Source organism: Tetrahymena thermophila (genome assembly GCF_000189635.1).
Source record: "Tetrahymena thermophila SB210 genomic scaffold scf_8254403, whole genome shotgun sequence".
In the NCBI taxonomy this organism is placed as follows: Eukaryota; Ciliophora; class Oligohymenophorea; order Hymenostomatida; family Tetrahymenidae; genus Tetrahymena; species Tetrahymena thermophila.
The window spans coordinates 330750-353990 of record NW_002476186.1 but is presented as its reverse complement, the minus strand read 5'-3'; the positions used below and the strand labels follow the sequence as shown (position 1 = coordinate 353990).

The following is a 23241-nucleotide window of genomic DNA, read 5'->3' as shown; positions in this document are numbered from 1 at the left end:
TGCATAAATTAGAGTTTAACTTTAATAATAAATCTTTTTGCACTATTCCCTAAAACAAAAAAATGCATATTTTTTTCATTATTGGTAATAAAGTAAAATCTTACAATATTTACAAATGAATATAACCTTTAATGTTATTATTAGAATTAACTTAATGCATCATTTATTTAAATAGATGAATAATAAACACTAAAAAAAATATATAAAATAGAAGCATTTTAAAAGTAAACTTCTCAATAAGTTCATTTTTTTAACTGGTATATTTTTTCATGTTAAGTTTCACATTTCACATAAATTAACATGTTTATTGTTGAAATCTATTTTTTAATTTCGCTTAAAAAATTCTTTTGCTTTCCAGAATTTTTCTTTAAACTGTGAAATCCTTTAAAATTAAAATAGAAAAACAATTTTAAAAGAATTATTCGAGAAATTTTCTCGAAACAATGATTTATTCTACATACTTGCTTGATGTGTCTCTCACAAATTTATTTTACAATCTAAGACAAAAAATAATAATTAATTTATTTTCAGCTTATTTTTAAAGTAGTTAGTCTTTACAAAATTTTAAAAATTAATTTTTGAATATTCAAACAAATTCATAAATTCATTCATTCATCTTTAATTTATTTTACAAACCAGTTTGCAAAAGAAGAATATTCTTTAATTATTTTTTGATGAATTTTATTATTTATTACAAAAAAAATTGGTTAAATAAATTATTTAATTAAAAAAATTTATATCTTTAAATTGTCTACTTTTAGATTATTTTATATATATCACAAATTTTGCCTAAAAAATAAAATTTCAAAAGAAATCTACTCAATTTTATTAAGAAATTTTTATAAAGTTTTATTTAAAATTTTAATAAAAATAAATAGCTTTATTATCAAGCTTAATATTTTAGGAACAATTTATAAAGCTGGTAAATAACACTAATAAATTAAAATTTATATTTCTATTTAATTTTGAAAAAGCTTTTCTACAAATAAATAAATTGTGAAGATATTAAATAAGTAAGAGTGCTTATTTTTGAAATAATTAAAAATTATTTTAAACAAATAATTTATATACATATAAGTAGATACATGTGTTTTTTAATTAAATCATTATCCTGCAATAAGGCTTTTTAACAAAGTAGCACCTTTATTATCTTCTCCTTATTTTTATAAGAGGGTCTTGTCCTTTTTAACTGCATCTATAACCTAATTTAAAATTAATTAGTTTGTAAATATTTTTTTGTTAATTTAATAGTAATAAATAATATCTTTACCATCTTTTTATTAATATCATTTTCTATTAAAGCAACAAGGAGATAGGTAGCTCTTGAAGACAAGACAGTAGATAAATGCTTAAGTAACAAATTAGTTAAATTGCTTATTTTTTTAACAATAGCTTCCTTTGTGGATTCATCTTTTACTTCTTTTACAATTAAAATAATATTTTTCATAATTCTATGGGCATCGTGGTGACTTAAAAGACATTCATCATTGAAGTTTTTCTTTTTATCGTTAGAACTCAAGAATTATTCGCCATCCTTTAAAATTTTGTCTACAAAGTTAAAAGCAAACTAATAATGTTTTTCTTATTTGGCTAATATTTTATTGATACAATTTTATAACTACTATATTTAAATTTATGAAATTATTTACAAATGAAAATATGTCTGATGATGCTTGATAAGAATCTGGAAGTATTAAAGTCTTTAAATAATTATTCTTCAGGGATTTTTGGTATACAGTTAACTAAATCGTCGAATACACTTTCAATGACTTCACTTAACTTTTGTTCGAGAGGCTTCTTGCTGTTAATTTATTTTATCCAATTTAACTTAGAATAAAAATATATATTTTAAAATAGTAATAAATACCTTGTGGTAAATTTAATTTCCTTCTCAAGAGATGTCAAAGCATTGTGCTTAGGCTAGAATATTGCTGAGAAAAAGCTAATACCATTCTTAGTAGGAAGAAGCTCATCTAATCTAGGCTTTAATTCAGCCAAAATACTTTTATTTGCTTAAACTGTATCATCCCATGAGAAAAGAAGCTTGATAATAATAACGAATGCTTATGAGTGTTAACTGTTGATAATTTCAAAAATGTGATCCTTTAAATTCTTAGCTAAAAGCTTTTTGTCCTTAGGAGTAGAATAATTTATGACATCTAAAGCTAACTTAATACCTTCTTTATCATCAACAAGATCTAAAATTTTTTCTCTGAGATATTCAATAACCTATTTAATAAAGAATAATTAATAAATATCGTGTTTATCCATTTTCTTAAAAACTAATGCTTTAACTAGGTAAAATAAATACTGCTATTTTAAAATAAGTTAATTAATTACCTTTTCACGTTCAACAGGAATTAAAATAGGAAGAGAAATGTGGAGAATATATTTTGATAAAAGAGGGGCGTGGTTTCCCTTATCGATAATCTTAGCAGCAATATTTTCAATAGCTTCTTCTTGCTTAAGGTTAGCAGCAGTTTCAAGCTTGTTGGAGAATAATTTTTTAAGGGTGTTAAATTGGGCAGGAGTGGCGTTATTTATAACAAATTTATCTAAGACCTTAGCACCTTCAACGTGAGTAACTAAGTAAAAAGCGTTTTTTTTGATAACTTCAAACAATTTGTCTTTGGTAGTTTTGTTTTTCAAATACTTGATCATACGAAGAGCGACAAAATGACCATATTTACTCTTAATGATTTCATCAAGTTCTTTACTATCTAAAAGAATATTAAATATTTTTTCTCTTTGTTCTTCGCTTCCATTCTTGATACAAGCTTAAACTGATCTAGAACCATCACGTTTATGAACGATTTGCTTAAGGACACCAGATAATTTAGAAATATATTCCTCAATATACTTTTCCTTTTCTTCTTAAGGAGTATCTTTGCTTTGTATTTTATTTACTTTGACATTTATTTCACTGATAAGAATACCACTTCCATCGTTTTCTTCATTTTCCCCTTCAGCATATATTTTTTTGGTTTTTTTATCAAATTTCTCTTTTGTTTTGAAAACCTTCTTGTCCTATTTACCTTATTTTTCCTTGTTTTATTGTCTACCTTCTTTACTATATTTATAATTTGATGCCTTTTTCTCAGTCTTTTATCCATTTTCTTATTTATCATTTTGCTTAAAGTTCTTAAAATTCTTCTTCTAACCTTCACCTTTGTTAGCACCATTTTTTTCATTATTGAAAACCTTTTTGCCAGCAGGCTTTTCTATTTCACTGAACTACTTATCGTTCTTTCTCTTGTTTGTAACTTTAGACATTTTAGATTTGTGTTTGCTATTCAAAATTCTATTAGTTTTTTCTACTTAATATATTTAATATTTGTAAAAATTTTGGATATTTGTTTGCTACTTTTAATTAATTTGTGTCTTAATAGATGGTAGATTTACTTTAATATTTATCAATTAAATTATTAAGCTTTATAGTTAGATCCTTCATAAATTTATACTTCCCTTTGGTTATTATTAATAAATCAATAGCTGCTATTAATTCCGTTTAGTAGAATTTTCATTCATATTTAATAAGTATTATTCTATAAAAATAACTCACATTTTTTATTAATATGAAATCATATTTGTTTTTAATAATTATTTTAATAAAATTACATTATAACTATAATATATATAATAAAAATTACTATTCAGTTTATTTTCTTGATAGAATCTACTATTCAAATTAATTAATATTTGATTAATATTTTTTAAAGATGGATACGTAATAATTTATATTATCATTAATCTACTTAATAATATATTTTCTAATAGAATTTTACATTAATAGAATTTTTTAACAATTTTTTACTCAATATTTTTTTAAATTCTAAAAAAATATTTTTATTTTCATTTTTTTTACAAAAAATTTAAGCAAATATTTAAAGAAATATTTGAAATCCATTTTCAAAAATTATTTAGAGTATCTGCATAAATATTTCAATTATCATTATTTTTGAATTTTCTATAAAATAAAATATATAATTTATAATCTGAATACTTTAAATAATTTAATCTTAATTTAAAAATAATAAAAGTTAGATATATAGATAGATAAATAAATAAATTGATAAGCTAATTCTCATACTAATATTGAGTTAAATATTTAACATAAAATTAAATTGAAATTGTCTTTACAAGATTAAGAATATAAAAATATAGAAGAAGATCTATTTACAATTATGTATATAAATTTAATTAAAATTTTACAAACTAATTAATAATCCTACTTACTTATTTATATAATAATTTTATTTTATCTCTATTTATCTAAAGTATTTTAGTGAGTTACATTATTTAAAAAGTATCATGTTGTTTTTTAAATTTTTAAATTAATTGTTAATTTTAAATATTTTTTTAATGAGATTATGTTTATTATATGACACGATTAATTAATAAAACACTTTTTTTAGATAGATTCTCTCAAAAACTTGAATTTAATTAATCTTTTTGAGAAGATTAGTTATTATTTAAATTTGAGTTTTATAGATTTTTTAAAAAGAGTTCTTTTTATAATTACTTCTTTTCTTATGCTTACTTTTGACTAATACCTAAGTCATTTGTTGGTCTTATTCCTCCTCCAAGACCTTGTTTTTTAGCACCTTTTGTGATATTAGGATTTCCAAAAATATTTTTGCTTAATGTTTCATAACTATTATTATTGAAATTTCTTTCGATGTTTTAATTATCATTAAGATCTGACGAAGTTTCATTTTTAATTTAATTAATTGCTTAGCCGCTTTGAACAGATTGAATAATCATGGCAGTTTCTTCAATAATATAATTAAAAATATCATCTGCTATTTCTAGTTAAACATCAGTCTCCTCATCTTCGTAAGTTAACCATTTATCTTCATTTTCAATCACCTATTTATTTATGTATTAAACTTCTTTAAATAAAGACAATATAAAATTATTTACCTCATTTTCTAGCATTTGTGCTAATCTGTCTTCTTTGATTTAGTTAAGATATTCATCTTCTATTTAAACTATCTCACCTGTTGGAGACTCAATTCTTTCAGGAATAAATCCACACAAAAACGATCCCCATTTTAATACTTTAGCTATTGCTAGTCCTAATATCTTTTCAATATTATCAGGAGTAATTATTATTGAAGATAGTTTATTGGAATTTATTTTCCATGGTAGAGGTTTTCCTCTCAACCCAAAAGGTCTCATAGAGTCTAGAGCTTCATTGAAGCAATCAAATATCATTCTCATATGGAATCTTTCTAACTCAAATAATTCTTCAGTCATCAATGATAAATCTCTTTCCCTCTTTGAATTAATTATTTTATTTAATTTACATTACTTAGTGATTATAAAAAATTGGTTTTACATTAAAAATTTCGTTGAAATGAGCAAATAATTCTTCTGAAACTACAGGACGCTGCATATGAATATATTTAACTATGGGATAAATTGGAGCAGCAGATATTTCTCCATTGCTATTATCAATTGTTTCAGTTATTGTAAATGTTTTTAAAAACTCTTAGGGATCCATACCTAAAGGGATATTTACCCTCTCCAAGAATTCATCTGTGAAATTATCTTTTAATGATTTATTTTAAAACAAATAAATAAATAAATATCAAAAATTACCTTTTATAAACTCTGAGAAAGCAACTAAATAATCTTTGATAAAATTCAAAGTAGCACATTCTAAACCAGGAGGATTGTTTTAAGTTGTAAGAATATTTTCAGAGAATTAAAGTTGCTGCTAGCTATTTTAAGTGATATAAAGATCTTCTGGGGCCATTTTATCTTATTTTTCTTTTTCAATTTAATTAGATAAACCTTATTTTATTTCTTGCATATTTTGTTTCTAACCATTTTAAACTAAATCCAACAAGAAATTATTCTGAAGTGGCTTTTTATCACCAATATTTTTATTGGATCCAGAATTTTCTCTTTAGGTAGGGGAGTTAGGTGGAGATGGAATCAAGTTTTTTTGTTTTGTGTTTGTATTATTATTATTATTATTATTTAACTTTTATAGTTATTCTTCTTCTTTGTTTTGAAGTTGGTTTCTCTTATCTTGTATGTTGGAAGACTCAGTTAATGGATTAACAGCCTTAAATATTCCACTCGATGTTTCAAGAGATGATGCTTTTTCGCTTACATCAGGGAAATCATCTAAATTATACACATTTTATCTAGCTTTAATAGGTTCCAAGAAATTAATTTGTATCATGTTTCCCTACAAGTTGGTATCTTTTTCATTTTATTGCTTATCTTTTATATTTTTAATGTCTAAAAATAAATTAAAATTAAAAAATTGTTAAATAAACTTTTTAATAAATTAAAATTACTTTTACCTTTTGCTGCATCATCTACTAAATAATTAATAGTTTAATCTGAAACATAGTTTACTTTATCATCAATACCTTCTTCTTGAAGTAGATCCCCTCTCACAAATCCCAGTTTCTGTTTTGATTAAAATTAAATAAAATATTTATAATTATAATGAAAAATATTTTTATCTACTGGAGAAACTTTGCTTGAAACTGTTTATTTTTTAGAATTTCCATCATCTTCATACTCAATAGTTTAGAAAGGATCTTAGTTCTTCTTTGAACTTTAGCTTAAAGGACTGCCTGGTTAGCTCTCACTCATTCTTGAATCTTAAGAATTTCTCTTGTTAAATTGCTTTATCTTATCATACTTGTTATCTGATTCTATTTTCATGTTTTGTGCTATTTCTCCTTAGTTGTGTATTAGGTATTTAAGAGATTCCTTGTCTTGAGTTCCTTATTTAGAAGCACTTGATACTGTAAAGATAGGGCTAACATCTAAACGATCATTATTTTCTGATTCTTGATCAATATAAATCTCATTATTTTAATGTAAATTTTAATTATTTATCCCGTAGTCATCTTCATCGCTATAACCGTACATGTCAAATGCTCTTCTTTAGCTTATTTGAATGTTCCCTTCATTTTTATTTTTTTCAGCTGTTAAAAATTAATCAATTTCTTCATCACCATCATAAACTGAAGATCCATTTGAAGATATATTTCTGGCTTACTTATCTAAAGTATTTGTTATCTTTTCTTCATTTTAATCTTTTGTTTTATTTTACTCTATCTTAGAGCTATCAGTTTATTTTTATAATTATTATTTTTAGATAGCCTCTTAATTTTTTTGAGCCAACTGTAGCTACTATTCTACATTTAGATATTTTGTATTTGATTTAGTATTACTATTGCAAGTCCCCTCAAACATTTAGTCGCTCTCAGGATATTAATTTATCTCTTCAACATTTATTGAGTTAGGCTAGCTCACTTATCTACTGCGAATTGAAGCATCTTAACTAGTATTATCAGAATTATTTCTATTTCTAATATTAGACTATGAAGTATTACTCAAACTGCTATAATCAACAGGTTTGTAATTATCAACAATCTTAATTTTATTAGGGTCCTCCACTTAATGATTTTTAAAAGAGTATACTCCATCTAACGATCTCCTTTCAGCAAATCCTATTTCTTCAATAGAATGCTCTGATTCTGATCTCATAGACAATAATCTTCTCAATTAATCTTCTTCGCTACTTTGAAGAAGTTTACTAGTGTCAATTCTTTTAGTCTATTATTGATAATAAATAAAAAGCATATTAAAATAAAATAAATTTTGTGTATTACCTATTCTAAGAACTCTAAGTCCCTTTTTGTTTGTTTTATGGTTTGAGCAAACTACTCCCATCCTCTTTCTATTTCTTTTTTAACTACTTTCAGGTTTTCCCTCTCTTTTGATACCCATTTTTCAAGCTCAAACTACTTTCTTTCAAATGACTTTGGAGAAATTCTATTACGTTCATGCATTTTATGAATCAAATCCATCTGTGTTTTATGCTTTTGCTCAATTGCCTCCTCTCTTGTTTTAATCAATTCTTCGACAGATTCTTAAGGCATTGTATATTTCTGTAAAATTTTCGAAGTAAATTCTTTAAATGGTTATTTATCGAAAAATGAAGATCCAACACTTGAAACGCTTTCGTTTCCATTATGACTATTCCTATTACTATTGGAATTTAAAACATGATCACTATTTAAGCGATCGATAATGTTTTATTTAGACTTTGTGATCTTATTTGAAATACCTAAAGAGTTATTTGCAACAATATTTACATATCTCAATTCATTAGATTCAACTGAAGATACAGACAAAGCCCTTACCATAGCTCTTTATTCTTAACTAATAACATCGTTTTCTGAATTCTTCCTTCCTTATTATTGATCGTTAACCTTAGAATCAGTTGACTTTTGATCTTTTTCAATCTTTTAACCTCTTTGCTGAAGGTTGTAGTTTGACTCTATTTCTTCAATATCAAGTTATAAATTCTTTTTGGAAGTTTATCCTTATTAGTTTTGAGTTTTTTTATCATCTACCAAAGACTGATTCTATTTTTAAGCTATTTAAATTTATTGATAATTTTGACTGGATTATCTATTCTGGATAGATTTATCACTGATTACCATTTCTTTGTCGTTTGCTTGAGATATATCTCCGCTTTTTAAACTTAAAGATAAAAATAAAAAAAGAATGAATTTAATAATATTTAATTTACTTGCTGCAATTTAGTTTGTCATTCATGTTATCTATTTCACTTAAAGGAAATCTATCTGTGCTGATAATTGGAGACTTTTAAATTTGCTGGTTTAGCTTTATATTCTCTATTAAAATTTATTTACTCATTTCTGATTACTTTTACAAGTCATTTAGTATTTTCAAAGCATCATTCTTAAATTATTATGATTGATTTTCAGGGAGTTAAACTATTTAATTGATCATCTGACTCCACATTTTAGCTTATTCCTATAATTTTGAAATTTCCATTTATAGGTGTGACTAGTTGTTTGGGGAAAATATATTTTTTCCTAAATCCTGATTATTTTATGAGACAACGCTATCTACACCTTTATAGTTATCTTTTGAGCTAGTATCAAATTCTTTCACAGTAACTAAACTTTTAGATTGGTCATTTATCTCTTTCATGTTCAACTAATTAAAAGATTAATCTCTGTAATTTTAATTGTTTATTCCATCTATAAATTTATTTTTTTATAGTTAATTAGGTTAATTTACTGTTAAAGTGTTATTATTATTATTGTTATTTAATTTTCCAGATTCTATGTTTACATTTTAATTTTAAAGCGATTATTAAACAAAAGGATGCACTGCATTGGATTCACTAATATTATTAATTCCAGAATTAGATTTTTAGTTTTCAGCTGAATTTTGTTGGCTTTTTTCTGTCTTATCATAAAAGTCAAAATCAGGCATAAAATCTGATTATTTAGGCTGTAAAAGGTCGTCATTATAGTTTTTTTGATGATAAAGCTCATTGTTGATTGATTATTCAGGCATAGATAAAGAAGTGAAGAAAGGATGGTTACCCTAACTTTCTCTATTGAATGTATTTTCTTCTTTATTATAGCTGTTTTAGTAATCATTAATTTTAATTGGAAATTCATTTTCAGATATCATGTTATTACTATTATCATTTTATATTTATTATTATTATTATTGCTCACTGTTTTAGTTTTTATTGAATTGCATTTCTCTTTTTTCATATTCTTTTAGCTAATCAGAAGAATAGTAAGGGATATTCTATTACTATTATTATAGCATTAGAGGAATAGGATTCCCCTCCAATAATTCTTCTGGTTCAATTTGATTTTCTTCTAAAAATTTTTCTGCTTATTAATAAAGAAGTTCTTCTTCTTCATCTTACTATCTTTGGTATTCAATTATTGCAGCTATACATTTTCTAGTATAATAACCTCTAAAAACTTTTTGAATTATTGTAGCTGCCGCATCGTATAAAATTAACTACTCAGAGAGGGCTTAGATCTCTGGATTTTCAGGATCACTCTAAAAGATAATCATTTTGAGCTCTTACAACTGATCATAATCTAAATCATATAAATAATCAACATCTATTTCCTCTGCATCATCAGATTAGTTACTGTTTTATTTATTATTTTCTCTAGGTGTTTGCTAAGGTGCTTTTTGATTATTAATTGGTTGAAGGGAAGGATTTGTATTATTGAAATTTTTTTAAAAGACTTATGACTCAAAATTAGATGATGACATTTGATTTTGAGTTTCTACTTCTTTGATAAGTTCTAGTTTAATATCTTCTTGTTGTTCGAATTAAGTGTAATCTTTTTGTGCATTTTGATATTGGCTTCTTTTATTATTATCTTCTCTATTCGAGCTCTGAGGAGTTTTAGAAGTTATAGCTACTTAAATTCCATTTACACTCCTATCTTTTTAAGCATTTTTCTACATTTACTAATTAGCACCTTCTTATCCAAATGGAGCAGCGATTTTATTTCTCAAAGTGGAATCTTAGCTCTCTTCATTATCAGTGTTGTGAGTTCTTTTCTTCATTTATTATACACGATGCTATAAATTTATATTTAAAGGAAGAATAGGCATTTCTTCATTCTATTGAATTTGCAAATCTTTAGATGAGAGCATCCCATTTTCTAGATCTGACAACTACTGATCAGTATCTTATTAGGGTATTTAATTTATTTAAGAAAATCTACAATCATTTTTTGTAGAGATATAGGATTTAGATTGAATAGTTTCTTTTAAATTTAAAGAAACAGGAGCGTTCGGATCTGCTGGAATTATCTAAGATTCATTTCGAGAATGTATTTGAGATATTTATTATTCACTTACGTTCTGCTAAATAGGGCCATTCAATAATTACTGTGTGTTAGCAGGGGCTATTAAATTAATAGTTTACTCGTTATTTTACTTATTTGGTAAATCCTTTTTACTTTCTATGGCTGAAACTAGTTTAATTTTAAAAAATTTATTATAAATATCAAAATGAATATTATTCAATTTTAAGCTTTAATTACTTCCAGATAAGGATTTAGAAGGAGTAGCCTTGCTTTAAGAATGGATGGATGCTTTCGAGTTGTTTTGGATTTAATTAAAAGGGAAATTTACAGAACCATCTTATATTGGTGAAATCATCAAATTTGATTACTAAGAGCTTGGATTTGAGTGAATGATATCATTGTCTTTGAAGTTTGGCTTTTTGAAATTTCCCTACTGAAAATCTTTTAGGTTTTAATTATTTCTCAATGAATCACTCTCGTTTGGATTGCTATTTATTGCATGAGGGTAATTGTTATTTGTCAAGTTACTACTGTCTGTAGGAATAAAGTCTTTCTTATTGTTTTGAAAAATTTACTAAAAACTATTCACGTAATTATTTTATGTATTTGCATTATTTTAAGGGTGAGGTAAATTACTAAAATGTCCTTTATCTTCTTCCTCTGGCTCTTCTTTAATAGGAGAGGCATTGCTTATATGAACTCTTCTTTAACTACTATTTACAGACCCTAAACTATTAGAATTGACATGCTATTACTGAAGGATGGCTTGCTGAATTTTCTTATTGTTTAAAGGTTAATTAAAGTATTTCTATTCATATATTTCCTAGTCATCTTTATCTTCTAAATTAATTTCATGCTAATTATTAGCCTTTGGTTACTATTCGTTCACATTTACATTGTGTTTAATTAAATTCATTCTTGCATTTATCTAATTATACATATTCTTTAATTCATCTTTCTTTTAGTTAATTAGCTCTTAAATATACTTATCTTTGGGAATAATTTGATCTTAACCTTCTATTTTCTGATATAAAGGTTACTTCTTATTGTTATCAAATCCGCTTTACTAAGGTATGTGCTTAAATACAGTAGAATTAGATTTAGTTAAGATTTTAGGCTCCGGAGAAATCGATGTTACTTAACTCTTACGAGGTTTTTTTGAGTTTTTCTCTTTGCTGTTTTCTTTCATTTTAATAAATTATGGGTTAACATTCTAAATATTTCCAAAGTGGGAAGAGTCAAACCCCTAGGCCAATTTTAAGTTTCCGACAGAGCTCGAAGCATGCATACTTATGCTTTTTGGTTTAATAAAATCTATTTATTTACATTTTCCTTTTTTACCACTTGAACCTAATTTATTTGAACCATTGTTAGATTAGCCTTATGTAGTTAGTTAATGAGTTTTATTTATACTTTGTGAAAACTCCATTAATTTATTATCATTGTCTTTTTTATATTGTAAAAAATATTAGTTTTTTATATAAATTAAAAAATAATACTTCCTGATAGATTAAACATTTTTTTGAATTCCATGTTCAACAGATCGAAATTCTCTTCATTTATATCAGTAGAATTTCCTGCATTGTTGTTAGAACTTATTTGATGATTCTATAATATGTTCTAGTTATAGTTGTTTTGGTCATATTTTTTAGCGTACTACTGCTATGTGTTTGAAAAATAGTTGTTTTGCAAAAACATTTCTTCTTCATACTCTTAGACACTTCTATTCGGTATATAATTTTCGTTATAGTTTATTAATTATTTGTGAATTAAATCTTTTTAAAGAAAGTTGTCTTAGTTATTTAGTCCGATATTGTTAAAATTTTGAGTTTTATTAAAAAATCTTTCAAGATTTGGGGTAGATACAGTACGATTTTTCTTTTTCCTTTACTAACTCTTTGAGCGTTAATGATTTTAATTATTTGTATTAGCAAAATGTTTGTTTTCTTATTAAAGTTAAACTTAACAAGAATTATTTTATCTCTAATTTTTTATTTCTTAATCTAAAATATGTAAATTATTTTTTAATCTTTCCTGCCTCTCCTTTTACTGTTCTTGTCTCTTTTTGTTTTCATTTTCTAGCCTTCTTTTCTTCAGAATCATAAATTTTTTAATTTCTTCATGGTTTAATGGAGCTACTAATTTTTCTATTAAAAAAATATATAAGTAATAATTCATTTATTCACTGATTACTTTTATTTTATTCTTCATTAGGATCGTTCTTAGCTATTAATTCTTGCTTGTTTTTTTCATCTGAGTTTATTAAAATAAAATAAATTTAAAGCAAAATTTTTTTAAAGAATTTACATTCCACTTTTTTTTTGATAATCTATTCATCATAATTATTTAAAAAGGATAGCCCTGATTATTATCTCCTCTTTTTCTCTTTTTCTATTAGCTGATTTTAAAAATCCTCTTCGCTGTTATTAAATTATCCTTTTTAAAATGCATAAGTATTGTTAAATTAATTTCTTTCTATTGATTATTAATGCGATTGTTATTGTTGCTATGAAAATAGTTAATTTTATATAATTTGATGCATCTTTATTCTTTATTAATTAGTTCCCCATGCATATTTTTGTTATAATTAAAGAGTTGTCATGTGGATATTTTGCTGGCTTTAAATATTTTCATTTGCCTTTTTTAACTTACAAAATTTAACTAAGTTTTCTTTTCTTATCTACTCATTCTAAATTTTTCTTTTCTCCTCTTCCTATTTGTTTTTTAACCTCTCTTCAATCTCTTCTTATTTCTTCATAAACTATTCAACTTTATTTTATAAATTGTTTATTTATTTTGATGTTTTCGACTCTTTTATCAATTTTAAAATGTATTTATTTATTGTGTTACATTAAATCTTTTGTGCATTCTTTTTAATGAAAGTATCAATCTCTTTCAGGTTTTAAATGCTAGTAGATTAGTGCTTAGGTATATCATTTTATATTGACTAGGTGTGAGACTATTAATAATGACTAACTATTAGCTAAGAAGTTGATTTTGCATGGTTCAATCTTGGTTTACTTTTTGATTTTGATAGACTACTTTTCTTCTTTTTCCTCTATTTGTCTTCAGGGCTCTTTGTTGTGCTTACAGCCTTACCAGATTTTTAAGGGGAATTAAAATTCTTTTCACCTAAAACTTTACCATTTCCTATAATATGTTAAACACCGTTATGTAGTGAGTTTTTACTTACTTTTCCTGGTGATTTTGATTTCGAGTTTGAATTTTATTGATGTTATTGTGGTTCATTTATTTTAGATACAGGTTTTATATGAACAGAATTAGATGATTTTTTCTTTTTTCTAGCAGAAGACGCTTACAACAATTGCTTGTCTGAACAATTTTCATTTTTATTTAATTAGTTTTCTTAATTTTCATTGTTAATTTTGCTAACTGCTTTTATTTCCTATGTTTAAGACAATTTTTTTTGGCTCTTTTCTTCTTATTTTTTTTTACTGGCACTTCTACTACTTTTTTCTCTATAACTCCTGTCTTTTTAAGGAGTGTTGCTTGCAGATCTTGGTTTTCTTGTGGTTTTTTTAATATCTTCATAGATGGTCTTCAATTAGTTTTAATTTAAAGACGAAGTAGGTCTCTTCTTTCTTTTATTAATTTGTAATTAAAATCAATAATAAATTCATTTAAAAATTTTCTTTTGTTTTTAATCATATTATATTTTTTAAAAAACAACTCACTTTTATGAATTTGGTTAATGCTGCATATCCATATTGATGATCTAATTGATAGGTCCTTGATTAAATTGATCTTCTTTATTATGAGAATATTTTTTTTTCATCAAAATAGTTGAGCTGTTAGAACTTAATGACTGCTAGCTGTTGCTGCTTGTTTGAAATATTTAGTTTTGAATTTGTCCTTAATAAATTTGGTTTTAAAATCCTTTTTCTCTTTACTAGATTGGATTAAATTGCATGGTAACTTACTAATTTTAGAAGAACACTATATTTAATAAAATTTAAGTTACATATGCTCTTTTAACGTTAAAAAATATAAAATATTTACTGTTTGGTTAGTGGTTAAGAGATTGCCTAAAACTTACTTGAACTTATTACTAAGAATCTATTTTTCTTCCCTAGATAGCTGCAGGTTTTTGAATAGTTAATTATTAATCTAAAACAAAAGGTTATGAAAATTAAGAAGAAGTAAGCATACTTGCTTATCCTTCATTTTTATAATAACTTTAATTGTTTTGCAAGCGATAAGTTTCATTCTACTGCTAACTACAATCTGATTATCTTTAACTGTTTTTAAGTATTTAATAATTGTATTGCTATTAATCTGGTTGTTCTTATCTGCACTAATTCCCATTAACGTTAAAATTTAATTATTGAGTAGTATCTTAAGCCTTTTTTTACCTCATTTTAAGTAATTATATTATATAATCAAATAGGTTTTTGTATTTTATCTAGACAATGAATAATGCTAAAAGACTAATATTTTTGGGAAGCGTTAGTGTTTTTCAATGCTTGTTTGTGTATTTGAAATTCCGCTAGCTACTTCTTTATTTTTTTGCTTATCACTTTATAAAATATACTAACTAAGTCAATATATCACTTAACAAAAAATAATAAATTTTGTAAATTTAATTAAAATTAATTACAATTGAATAGATTTGTTTTGCTTTTAATTTATTTAACATTATTTGAAAGTTAATAAAGAATATATGAATTATTCTTTAAAATTGCATGATTTAACAATTAAAATTTGTAAATTCTTCTTTTTAATGGATAGATAGATAGATTAAGCTTTAGTATCTATCTATTCAATACAAACCAAATTTTTATATTTATTCACATACATTTTCACAATCCCTTTATGTGTTTATTTATTTTTTTCAATTTTGTATTTAATCGATTAACCATTCAAAAATTAGGCGTTGAATATTTATTTATTTACGAAGTTCAATTTTGAATTAATTTTTCGTTTTGAATTTAATTAACTACATTCTCTATAGTTCAATTATAGCCATAACTACTTAGAGAGTAAATACCTTTAGTAGACTATTTGTTAATTTTTCTTAGTTATATTTAATTTATATTGCTAATTAATAACTTTCTTATCACCCATCCTAAATTTAAAAAATTATTAGATCCAAATAAAATGTTTCTCAATTTTATGTATTTTAATTTATGTAAATTAATTGTGTTAAGAGATAGAAATTTATTTACTTTAAATATTCATTAAAATAATTGCTATTTATGCAAATTAAGAAATAATTTTTGTTTGGAGTTATTTCAAAATAAACTATGTTTAATTATGAAATAAATTAATTTTATAGAACAAATAAAAAAATATTTTATAATTTAATAGTTTATTGATATTTTTAAGGAAGTAAAATAAATTAATCTTTAAAGTAATAAAATGCTAATACAGTTTTAATGGTATTTTTAATTTTATCTTAAAATTAAATGAATGAGTATAACTGTGAAATGCATGCAGATTGAGGTTATTATTGGGAATCAACGATGAGTGATATATGAAACAAAATTTGTTGTGAGGGCAAAAAATTACAATAAAAGGAATATTAATGAATGAATATAGTAAGAATTAGTTATTTAGTGCTAAAGATTATAAGGATTTAATAATAATATTACATGAAATTTGATGTATTTGTTATTGATTTTTATATTCACAGAAATAGCTTTATATATTTCATAATGAAATTTGTGTTAACAAAAATCAGAAAAATAAATAAAACCTGATAGTTATGCAAAATTTAGTTGTTAACAAACTATTTTTTGTTACTATATTTATGATACTTATAAGAATCACAATTATATTGAGAATTAATTAATATTTTTACATTGCGTATGTACTTAATATAGATTAATTAATAAATTATTATTTGGTGGATCAAAAGTAAATGAATTGCATTAAAGAGGATTCAAATCACTTTAATGGCGGAGTTAAAGAGTCCTCTTAATAGTAGGATGGTGAGGAATCGGCATTTTAGTTGAACGAACTATTTGAAGCTAAAAGTATTTGATTTTTTATCAGCTTTAGCAAGTTTATTGCTTATTTATTTACTCATTTCATTAATTAATTAATGAAGTTAATTTCATTTTTCATAAAATGGATTAATTTCATAAGTCGAATTTTTGATTTAGAAAAAGCTTTTTTAATTGATATAATATATTTTAACATCAAATTTTTAAATTTACCTACTTTATTTTAAAAGATTATCAAACAGAAGATGAGATAAAAGCTGGATAAAGCAGCTACAAGTTAAATACAATTAAGAAAACCTTTAACAAATAGATCAAAAGTAAACTACCTTCGTTTTATACTTGTTAAGTTCTTGAAAAATCTTTAATGTTTCACATAAAAATAATTTTAAAAATTAAAAATAAAACACAATTTATAATTCATAATTTTTTATTATTATCTGTTTTCTCAACTAAATATTTTTAAAATATTTCTAACATGAATAAATAAAAATTGAATGATTGATTATCTAATAAAGACATTTTAGTTCTTTAGAATAAAATATTGATGCTTGTTTAAATAAAAAGGTTATATATTAAGTTTAAATGAAGGACAAATGAACACAAAACAACTTAAGGTTTAGCTGCAAATAAATAATTTGAAAGCATAGACTTTAATTTTTTAGGTATTTATTCATAAAATATCTTTAGATATTACTGCAGTTAGTAGCAAAGACTAAATACTTAGACTCAAGATATATCCAGGTGCAAGATTTGAGCTTAATTCTAGTATACTTTAGCAGATTGGAGCCCACTCCTCTGTTTTAGGTGCAAGTTTAGCAGACAAAGGTTAGAATTAAATAAACCGTAAGCATAAATCTGAAGAAAATACATCTTCAGCTATTAATTAAACATAATAATCTCTTGCAGAAGAATAAATTCCTATAAATGGTAATGCTAATGGGACTGTCGCTTTTAAGCAAATTTTATCTTAATAATATTCATAAGATAGTAAATTTCTGCAAAATAACGAAGAGTGTTATCTTTCATAAAATAGTTAAGATAAAAGTCTACTCATACCTTCAATTTTAGCAGGATAATCCGCAAATAATTAAAATCAGTAATAGTAATAGCTTATATAAAAGTAGTAAGGAAATATTAATTTTAGCAATAACCCTACTTAGAACAATATAAGTAGTCAAAATAACTCAGTATATGTCTTTAATGCACCTAGTGACTTTTTATTAAAAGATAAATGGATTAATCTTATTGTTGATTTAAAAAGTTTCTTTAAGGATGTCAATGATGATTTCGTTGTAAAAAACATAGAAATAGGTTCATAATGTAGACTTAAAAGCATTTTCTACTCAAAATAATCTGATTTAAGGGCTTCACTTATTAGTAAGCATGATTTGATAGTAAATAGCGGTACAAACAAGTTCATCCCCTAGGTGATTAATTTCTAGTAAGTGAGTTAAATGATAGATGACTCAAGTCCTAAGCATGGCTAAAGAAAATCTTAGTCCAACAACATTAACTTCTTACTTCCTCAATGCTAAGCAATTTAAGCAAATTCACAAACTGCAGATATCAATTCTAGTAATGTAGAAACAAGTTTGATGATTCATAATTCAATAGCCTTACCTGCAAAGACCCCAAATAAGTCAAATAAATATCAAAATAGATATTCAGTTCATCTTTCTAATTACAAGCACAGCTAAGTTGCTCTATAATAAGCTTAGAATGCTTAAGTTGGATCTTCAAAGAGTTACTCTAAGTAACCTCCACCTCCATTAATTCAATAACAATAATCCCCTTCTTATCATACTCAAGTACCTGGAGTGTCATCAACTTCCGCTTCTAACACTAGCACTAATCCAGGTTCAGCTTAATTATCTAAAATAGTAAAAAGAAGAGAAAGTAAAAATGGTTACTCTGGAAATATTAGTACAAACAATTAAAGTTTTTAACAATAATAACTACCAAACAGCCAATCTATGCAATATAATTAAAACTCCTATTTAAGTAATAACATATCATTCGAGTAACCTCATCAAGGAATAGGTCACTCACATTTAAACTCACAAAATATACTATTTTATTAATCTACCTCTTAATCAACTCATCCTAATTGTGTTCTTAATTCTGATGAAGAGAGTACTAAGTGTTTATATTCAGGACCAAATACACAAAGGACTTCAAGTGTTTATTTTTATAATGCTAAAAGAAGTAGTCGCTCAAATGTAAGTGGTATCTAACAGCAACCTTCTTACCATGCAAATTCTCATCATTAATATCAAAATTCATACTTGAATAATAGTATAGCAGCAGGAAGTGGTAATAATCTAAGTATTAATCCAAACAGCGGGTAGTTAAATAATAACAATAACAGTATTCGATTACCAAAAATAATAAGTTTGCTAAAGCAAAGAAGTAGTAGCATATACAGTGGTGTGACAAACAGATCACATTAAATTGTGGAAGAACTCGATATTGCTTCAGTATAGAATGTAAGTAATATAAATTCAACTAGGAGAGCTAAAGATTAATCTCGCATTTATTAAGCAAATAACCTAAAATCTCCAAATAATAGTGTTAGTAATAACAATATTAATTAAGGGATTTCAAACAATTAAAATAAGTTAACTTTAAATAATAATAAAATAACTTCAGGAATAGAATAGCTTTTAACTTAAAATGTGAGCAACTCACCTTCTAAGAGTAATATAAATACATCAAGAACTCATTAAAAACACTATAAATCAAGCTAGCAAAGATTTGTAACTGTATCAATTAATTAATCTCCTAAAAATAAAAATTAAACATAAAATACTATTCCTAACTTTGATTTACTTCCCAATAATACATCAATACACTACCCGAATTCTAACGATTTATATAACATTGCTGATCAAGGTCTTTAAAAGTAAGTTTTGTTTTTTAAATAGGAATTTATTAAATTCTTTTAAATTATTTGAGCATTTTTACAGAATTATTTAAAATAATATTTTATTATTATAATTATAAGCAATGAGGAAGATTTCAAAATTTAAAAGAGAATAAGATCTGAAGATGATAATGATGACATTAATATGTCAATAAAACCTGAAAACAGCAAATTATCAGTAATGAGTAAGCTCTCAACAGTTCTATTCAAAAATAGTATTATAAATGCATCAAATTAAAATAAAGAAAATGACCCTCGTAGTAGAAACACTCCTGCATTAAAAAAAGAAAAATATGTTAACTTAAATAATAAAAGGAGATCTAGTTTATTTTCAACTGAATAAAATAAACCAGCTTAATTATCATAAAATTGCTAAACAATAAATAGTATAAACACAATAAATGCTAAAGGAAGTATTTAGACTAGCAGACGGTAAAATAGTATAAATTAATAGTAATTATAAAATGCTAATTAATAACAAACGCAATAGCAATGCTTATAATATCTTACTTAATAAAGTTCAATATAAAATGATGAAGATTAGCCTAACATTGATTATTCTCAATATGCATATTACGCGCCAAAGAATAAAAAGACTAAATTTTAATCTTAAAGTCCCTCTTAAATTATGACACACAGAAGCGGAAACATGAGTGTTAAGAAAAGTTATGGGAATTGTTAATCTAATAATAAAAATTGCTAAATGCAAATATTAAATTCTCCATAATAGTAATAGTAATAGTCTCCTCTGAGCAATCAAAAGAGTTATATCAGAAATAGCTATAGCATTATAAACAAACGCTAATCAGCAGCAGCTGTAAATTATAAATAAAATTCTGTTCAAATAAATCAATCAATTAATAACAGTGAAGAATTGTAGTTAAACAATGATACAAATTCTATTAATTAAAATGATAAATCTGAAAGAAAGAAAAAAATTGTTATGTAACAGTAATATTTGTAAAATAAAGATAGTTTTTGCCACGAAATCTAATAAAATTCTAGTCACAGTTAACCATAATAAAAAATTGGAGGGGGAACTTCAAGGGCAAATTATCATCATTCCCCACCTCCTCCACTTCTAAAAAATCACCGAGAGACTAGCTAAGAAAATGTCTCTTCACATATCTAATAAACTAAATCAAAGATTTCTTTGATTCCTTCACATGTCCTCTAGTATTCACTATAAACTTAAATTGCATAAACAAATCCTTCAAATACACTTTAAATTTCTATAAATTAAGGATACCAGCCTTAACAATCATTGTCTTAAGCTAAAACTACAAAAAAGCAATTACACCATTAATAATTCACTGGTCCTACTCCATCAAAATCTAATTCTAGAAATTAATCTCCTCTTGTAAATAAAATAGCAAATAGTGGAAAAACAAGTCATTAATAAATAGGTAATAGTAATAGCATTAATAATGGCGTAAATTTAAAAATAGAAGTAAAAAGTAATAGTCTCGAGAGAAATTCTTTGACTAAAAAACCTTCAACAACAAACAATAATTAACTAGTTTAAAATTTAAATTCACCAAAACTCAAAAGAAATATCTAAAAAAGCACATTTTCTAATGAAAATAAGTAAAATAAATCAGTGAGCAATGAAAAGAAAAACATTTAAAATAATACTTAATCATCTGATAAAAAAAATAAAGCCTAGATGGGTTTAGATTTCTCTAAAATATCTACAACGGTAAACAAAAAATAGGATATTTTACTAAAAAATACAGCAGCAGCAAATGTAATATTTAAAACAGAAGAAGTTTAAGATGATGAAGACTAAAATACTCATGCTTAAAAGAAGCTAGCTTAAAGAAAAATAAGTGAAGGATAAGAAAGCCCTTCAAAAGGCAAAGAAAAAAATTGCTATGCGAAAAAGAATTTGCTCCAGGCTTTTAATTAAGCTGAAGATAATACTGATAGAATAAACATCTAAAACTAACAAATTACACCTTAAAATGAGGAATTTGAAGATGAACAAAAAGTTATTGAATAAAATGAAATATACAAAAAAAATGTGCATAGATTTAGCTCAACTTATAATAATCCTGAGCTTAGTCTTCCTTTGACTTTGTTACAAAAAAATTTATAGTAAACAACAGCAAATTAGAATGGGTCACACCAATCAAGTGAACCTAGTAAGGCTTTGTTTTAAAATGGAATTTTAAAAAGTCAACCAATAGCTTTAACTGCTTCTAATCTATTAAATATAAAAGATTAATAGTAAGAGTAACTTTCTTTGAATTAAGACATTGCAGAAAATCAGAATAAAAAATTAAATAACAACAGTAGCCTTCAAAAGGATAAATAGTATAAAAGAAAGTACTAGCAAAATTAATTCTAAAAGAAGAAATCTAAAAGCAATTCAGATACAGTTATAAAGGCTCAGGAATACGAAGAATTAGCAGAGGAAATCATTGAGTCGTAATAAAGTGAGCACTTATTAACAAATCCAATAAATACTAATTAAGATGATGTAATTGAGGAGAAAATAGAAACTAAAAGTATTTCGATTACAAATTAAAGTAAGTCTATTATTTCAGATATTGATAAAAAAAATGAAATTATGCTCAAAACAAGTGGTTCAGTATATGAATCTTAACATATGACTAGTTCAGAAGAAGAATGTAATGAATCTGGATTAGCAATTTCAATTTAAGTTGATAATATTGACATAAAGGAAGATTTAGATATATAGAAGATTCCTCCATAATATAAAAAACAAAAATCAAGTGCAAAAAAGAAAGAAAATGATACAGTTTCTCCTACTGAAAAAATTAAAAAGAAATAGGAAAGTGGAAATAAGTTCATTTAAGAAATCGAAAAGCAGATACCCTCCAGTAATAGCATTGAAGTTTCCAAAGTTTTAATTGTTTAAGATGATGATGATGATGAAGAGGAATACAACAAATAGCTGATTAGTCAGATAAATAGTCTACCTTATACATCTGATTGGAGAATTTAGAGTTTCTTAATAGAAAATAAAACTGATATTTTAAAAAATAGAATTAACCTGAGTAATTTAATCAACGGAGTGACAGCTTCTTGTAAAACATAACCTGTAGAAACTATATTAAGTAACTAAGTGTTTAATTAAAATTTGCAAAATAAGCCAGAAAGCAACAATAACAACAACGATCAGTAATAAAATTTCCATTCAAACATAGATTAAAATTAAAATAAATTACCTACCAATGAAAAAAGATAAAATAATCATAGTAAAATATTTGGTAATCCATAAATTCTTTAGCTAACTGATGTAATAAAAGCTAGTGAATGAAAATAATTAATTTATTAAAATTATTTATTTTAATTTTTTAATTAAAAATTGATTTCAAAAGTAATAAATAATTTGTATATATTTATAGAATTATTATATAATTAATATTTTTGAATTACTATTTTTAGTATTTTTAATTTATTATTTGCTGAAAAAAAATAAATATACAAAATAAGATAAATTATTTTTATTAAAAAAATAGAAAAAAGTTAGTGAAAAATTATTAACTACTTATAGAATATTAATTTTTAAAATTATCATAAAAACAGAAAAAAATATTTTTGGATTCAATTAAAATGATTTAATTATTCAAAAAAATAACTAATTATTTTTTAAAAAATTTATTTTTCTATCTATTTTTTAATTAAAATAATTTTTATTGATTATAATCAATTTGATTTTTAAGTTAAATATAATCAT

The 23241-nt window shown here is 24.4% G+C and overlaps 3 protein-coding genes across 3 annotated transcripts; 1 reads left to right on the top strand and 2 right to left on the bottom strand. All coding sequences in view use genetic code 6, as the record gives it.

Moving 5' to 3' along the window:
- Positions 1-1103: 1103 nt before the first annotated feature.
- TTHERM_00474900 (hypothetical protein) lies at positions 1104-3273 on the bottom strand (the record flags this gene model as incomplete). Its single annotated transcript, XM_001023972.2, has 5 exons — positions 1104-1202; positions 1271-1590; positions 1650-1801; positions 1868-2229; positions 2341-3273. The coding sequence occupies 5 exons, from the start codon at positions 3271-3273 to the stop codon at positions 1104-1106; spliced, it is 1866 nt and encodes a 621-aa protein (XP_001023972.2).
- A 1152-nt stretch (positions 3274-4425) lies between these two features.
- TTHERM_00474890 (IQ calmodulin-binding motif protein, putative) lies at positions 4426-15024 on the bottom strand (the record flags this gene model as incomplete). Its single annotated transcript, XM_001023971.2, has 15 exons — positions 4426-4869; positions 4924-5280; positions 5342-5553; positions 5605-6255; positions 6321-6429; positions 6490-7590; positions 7647-8523; positions 8573-10814; positions 10884-12092; positions 12146-12793; positions 12840-12899; positions 12954-13415; positions 13497-14248; positions 14342-14603; positions 14667-15024. The coding sequence occupies 15 exons, from the start codon at positions 15022-15024 to the stop codon at positions 4426-4428; spliced, it is 9744 nt and encodes a 3247-aa protein (XP_001023971.2).
- Positions 15025-16479: 1455 nt separating this feature from the next.
- Positions 16480-22821, top strand: TTHERM_00474880 (hypothetical protein; the record flags this gene model as incomplete). The annotated part of the gene is made up of 4 exons (XM_001023970.2): positions 16480-16642; positions 16843-16929; positions 17177-19514; positions 19617-22821. Exons 1-4 carry the CDS (start codon positions 16528-16530, stop codon positions 22819-22821), a joined length of 5745 nt encoding a protein of 1914 aa, XP_001023970.2. The 5' UTR covers positions 16480-16527.
- Between the last annotated feature and the right edge of the window lie 420 nt (positions 22822-23241).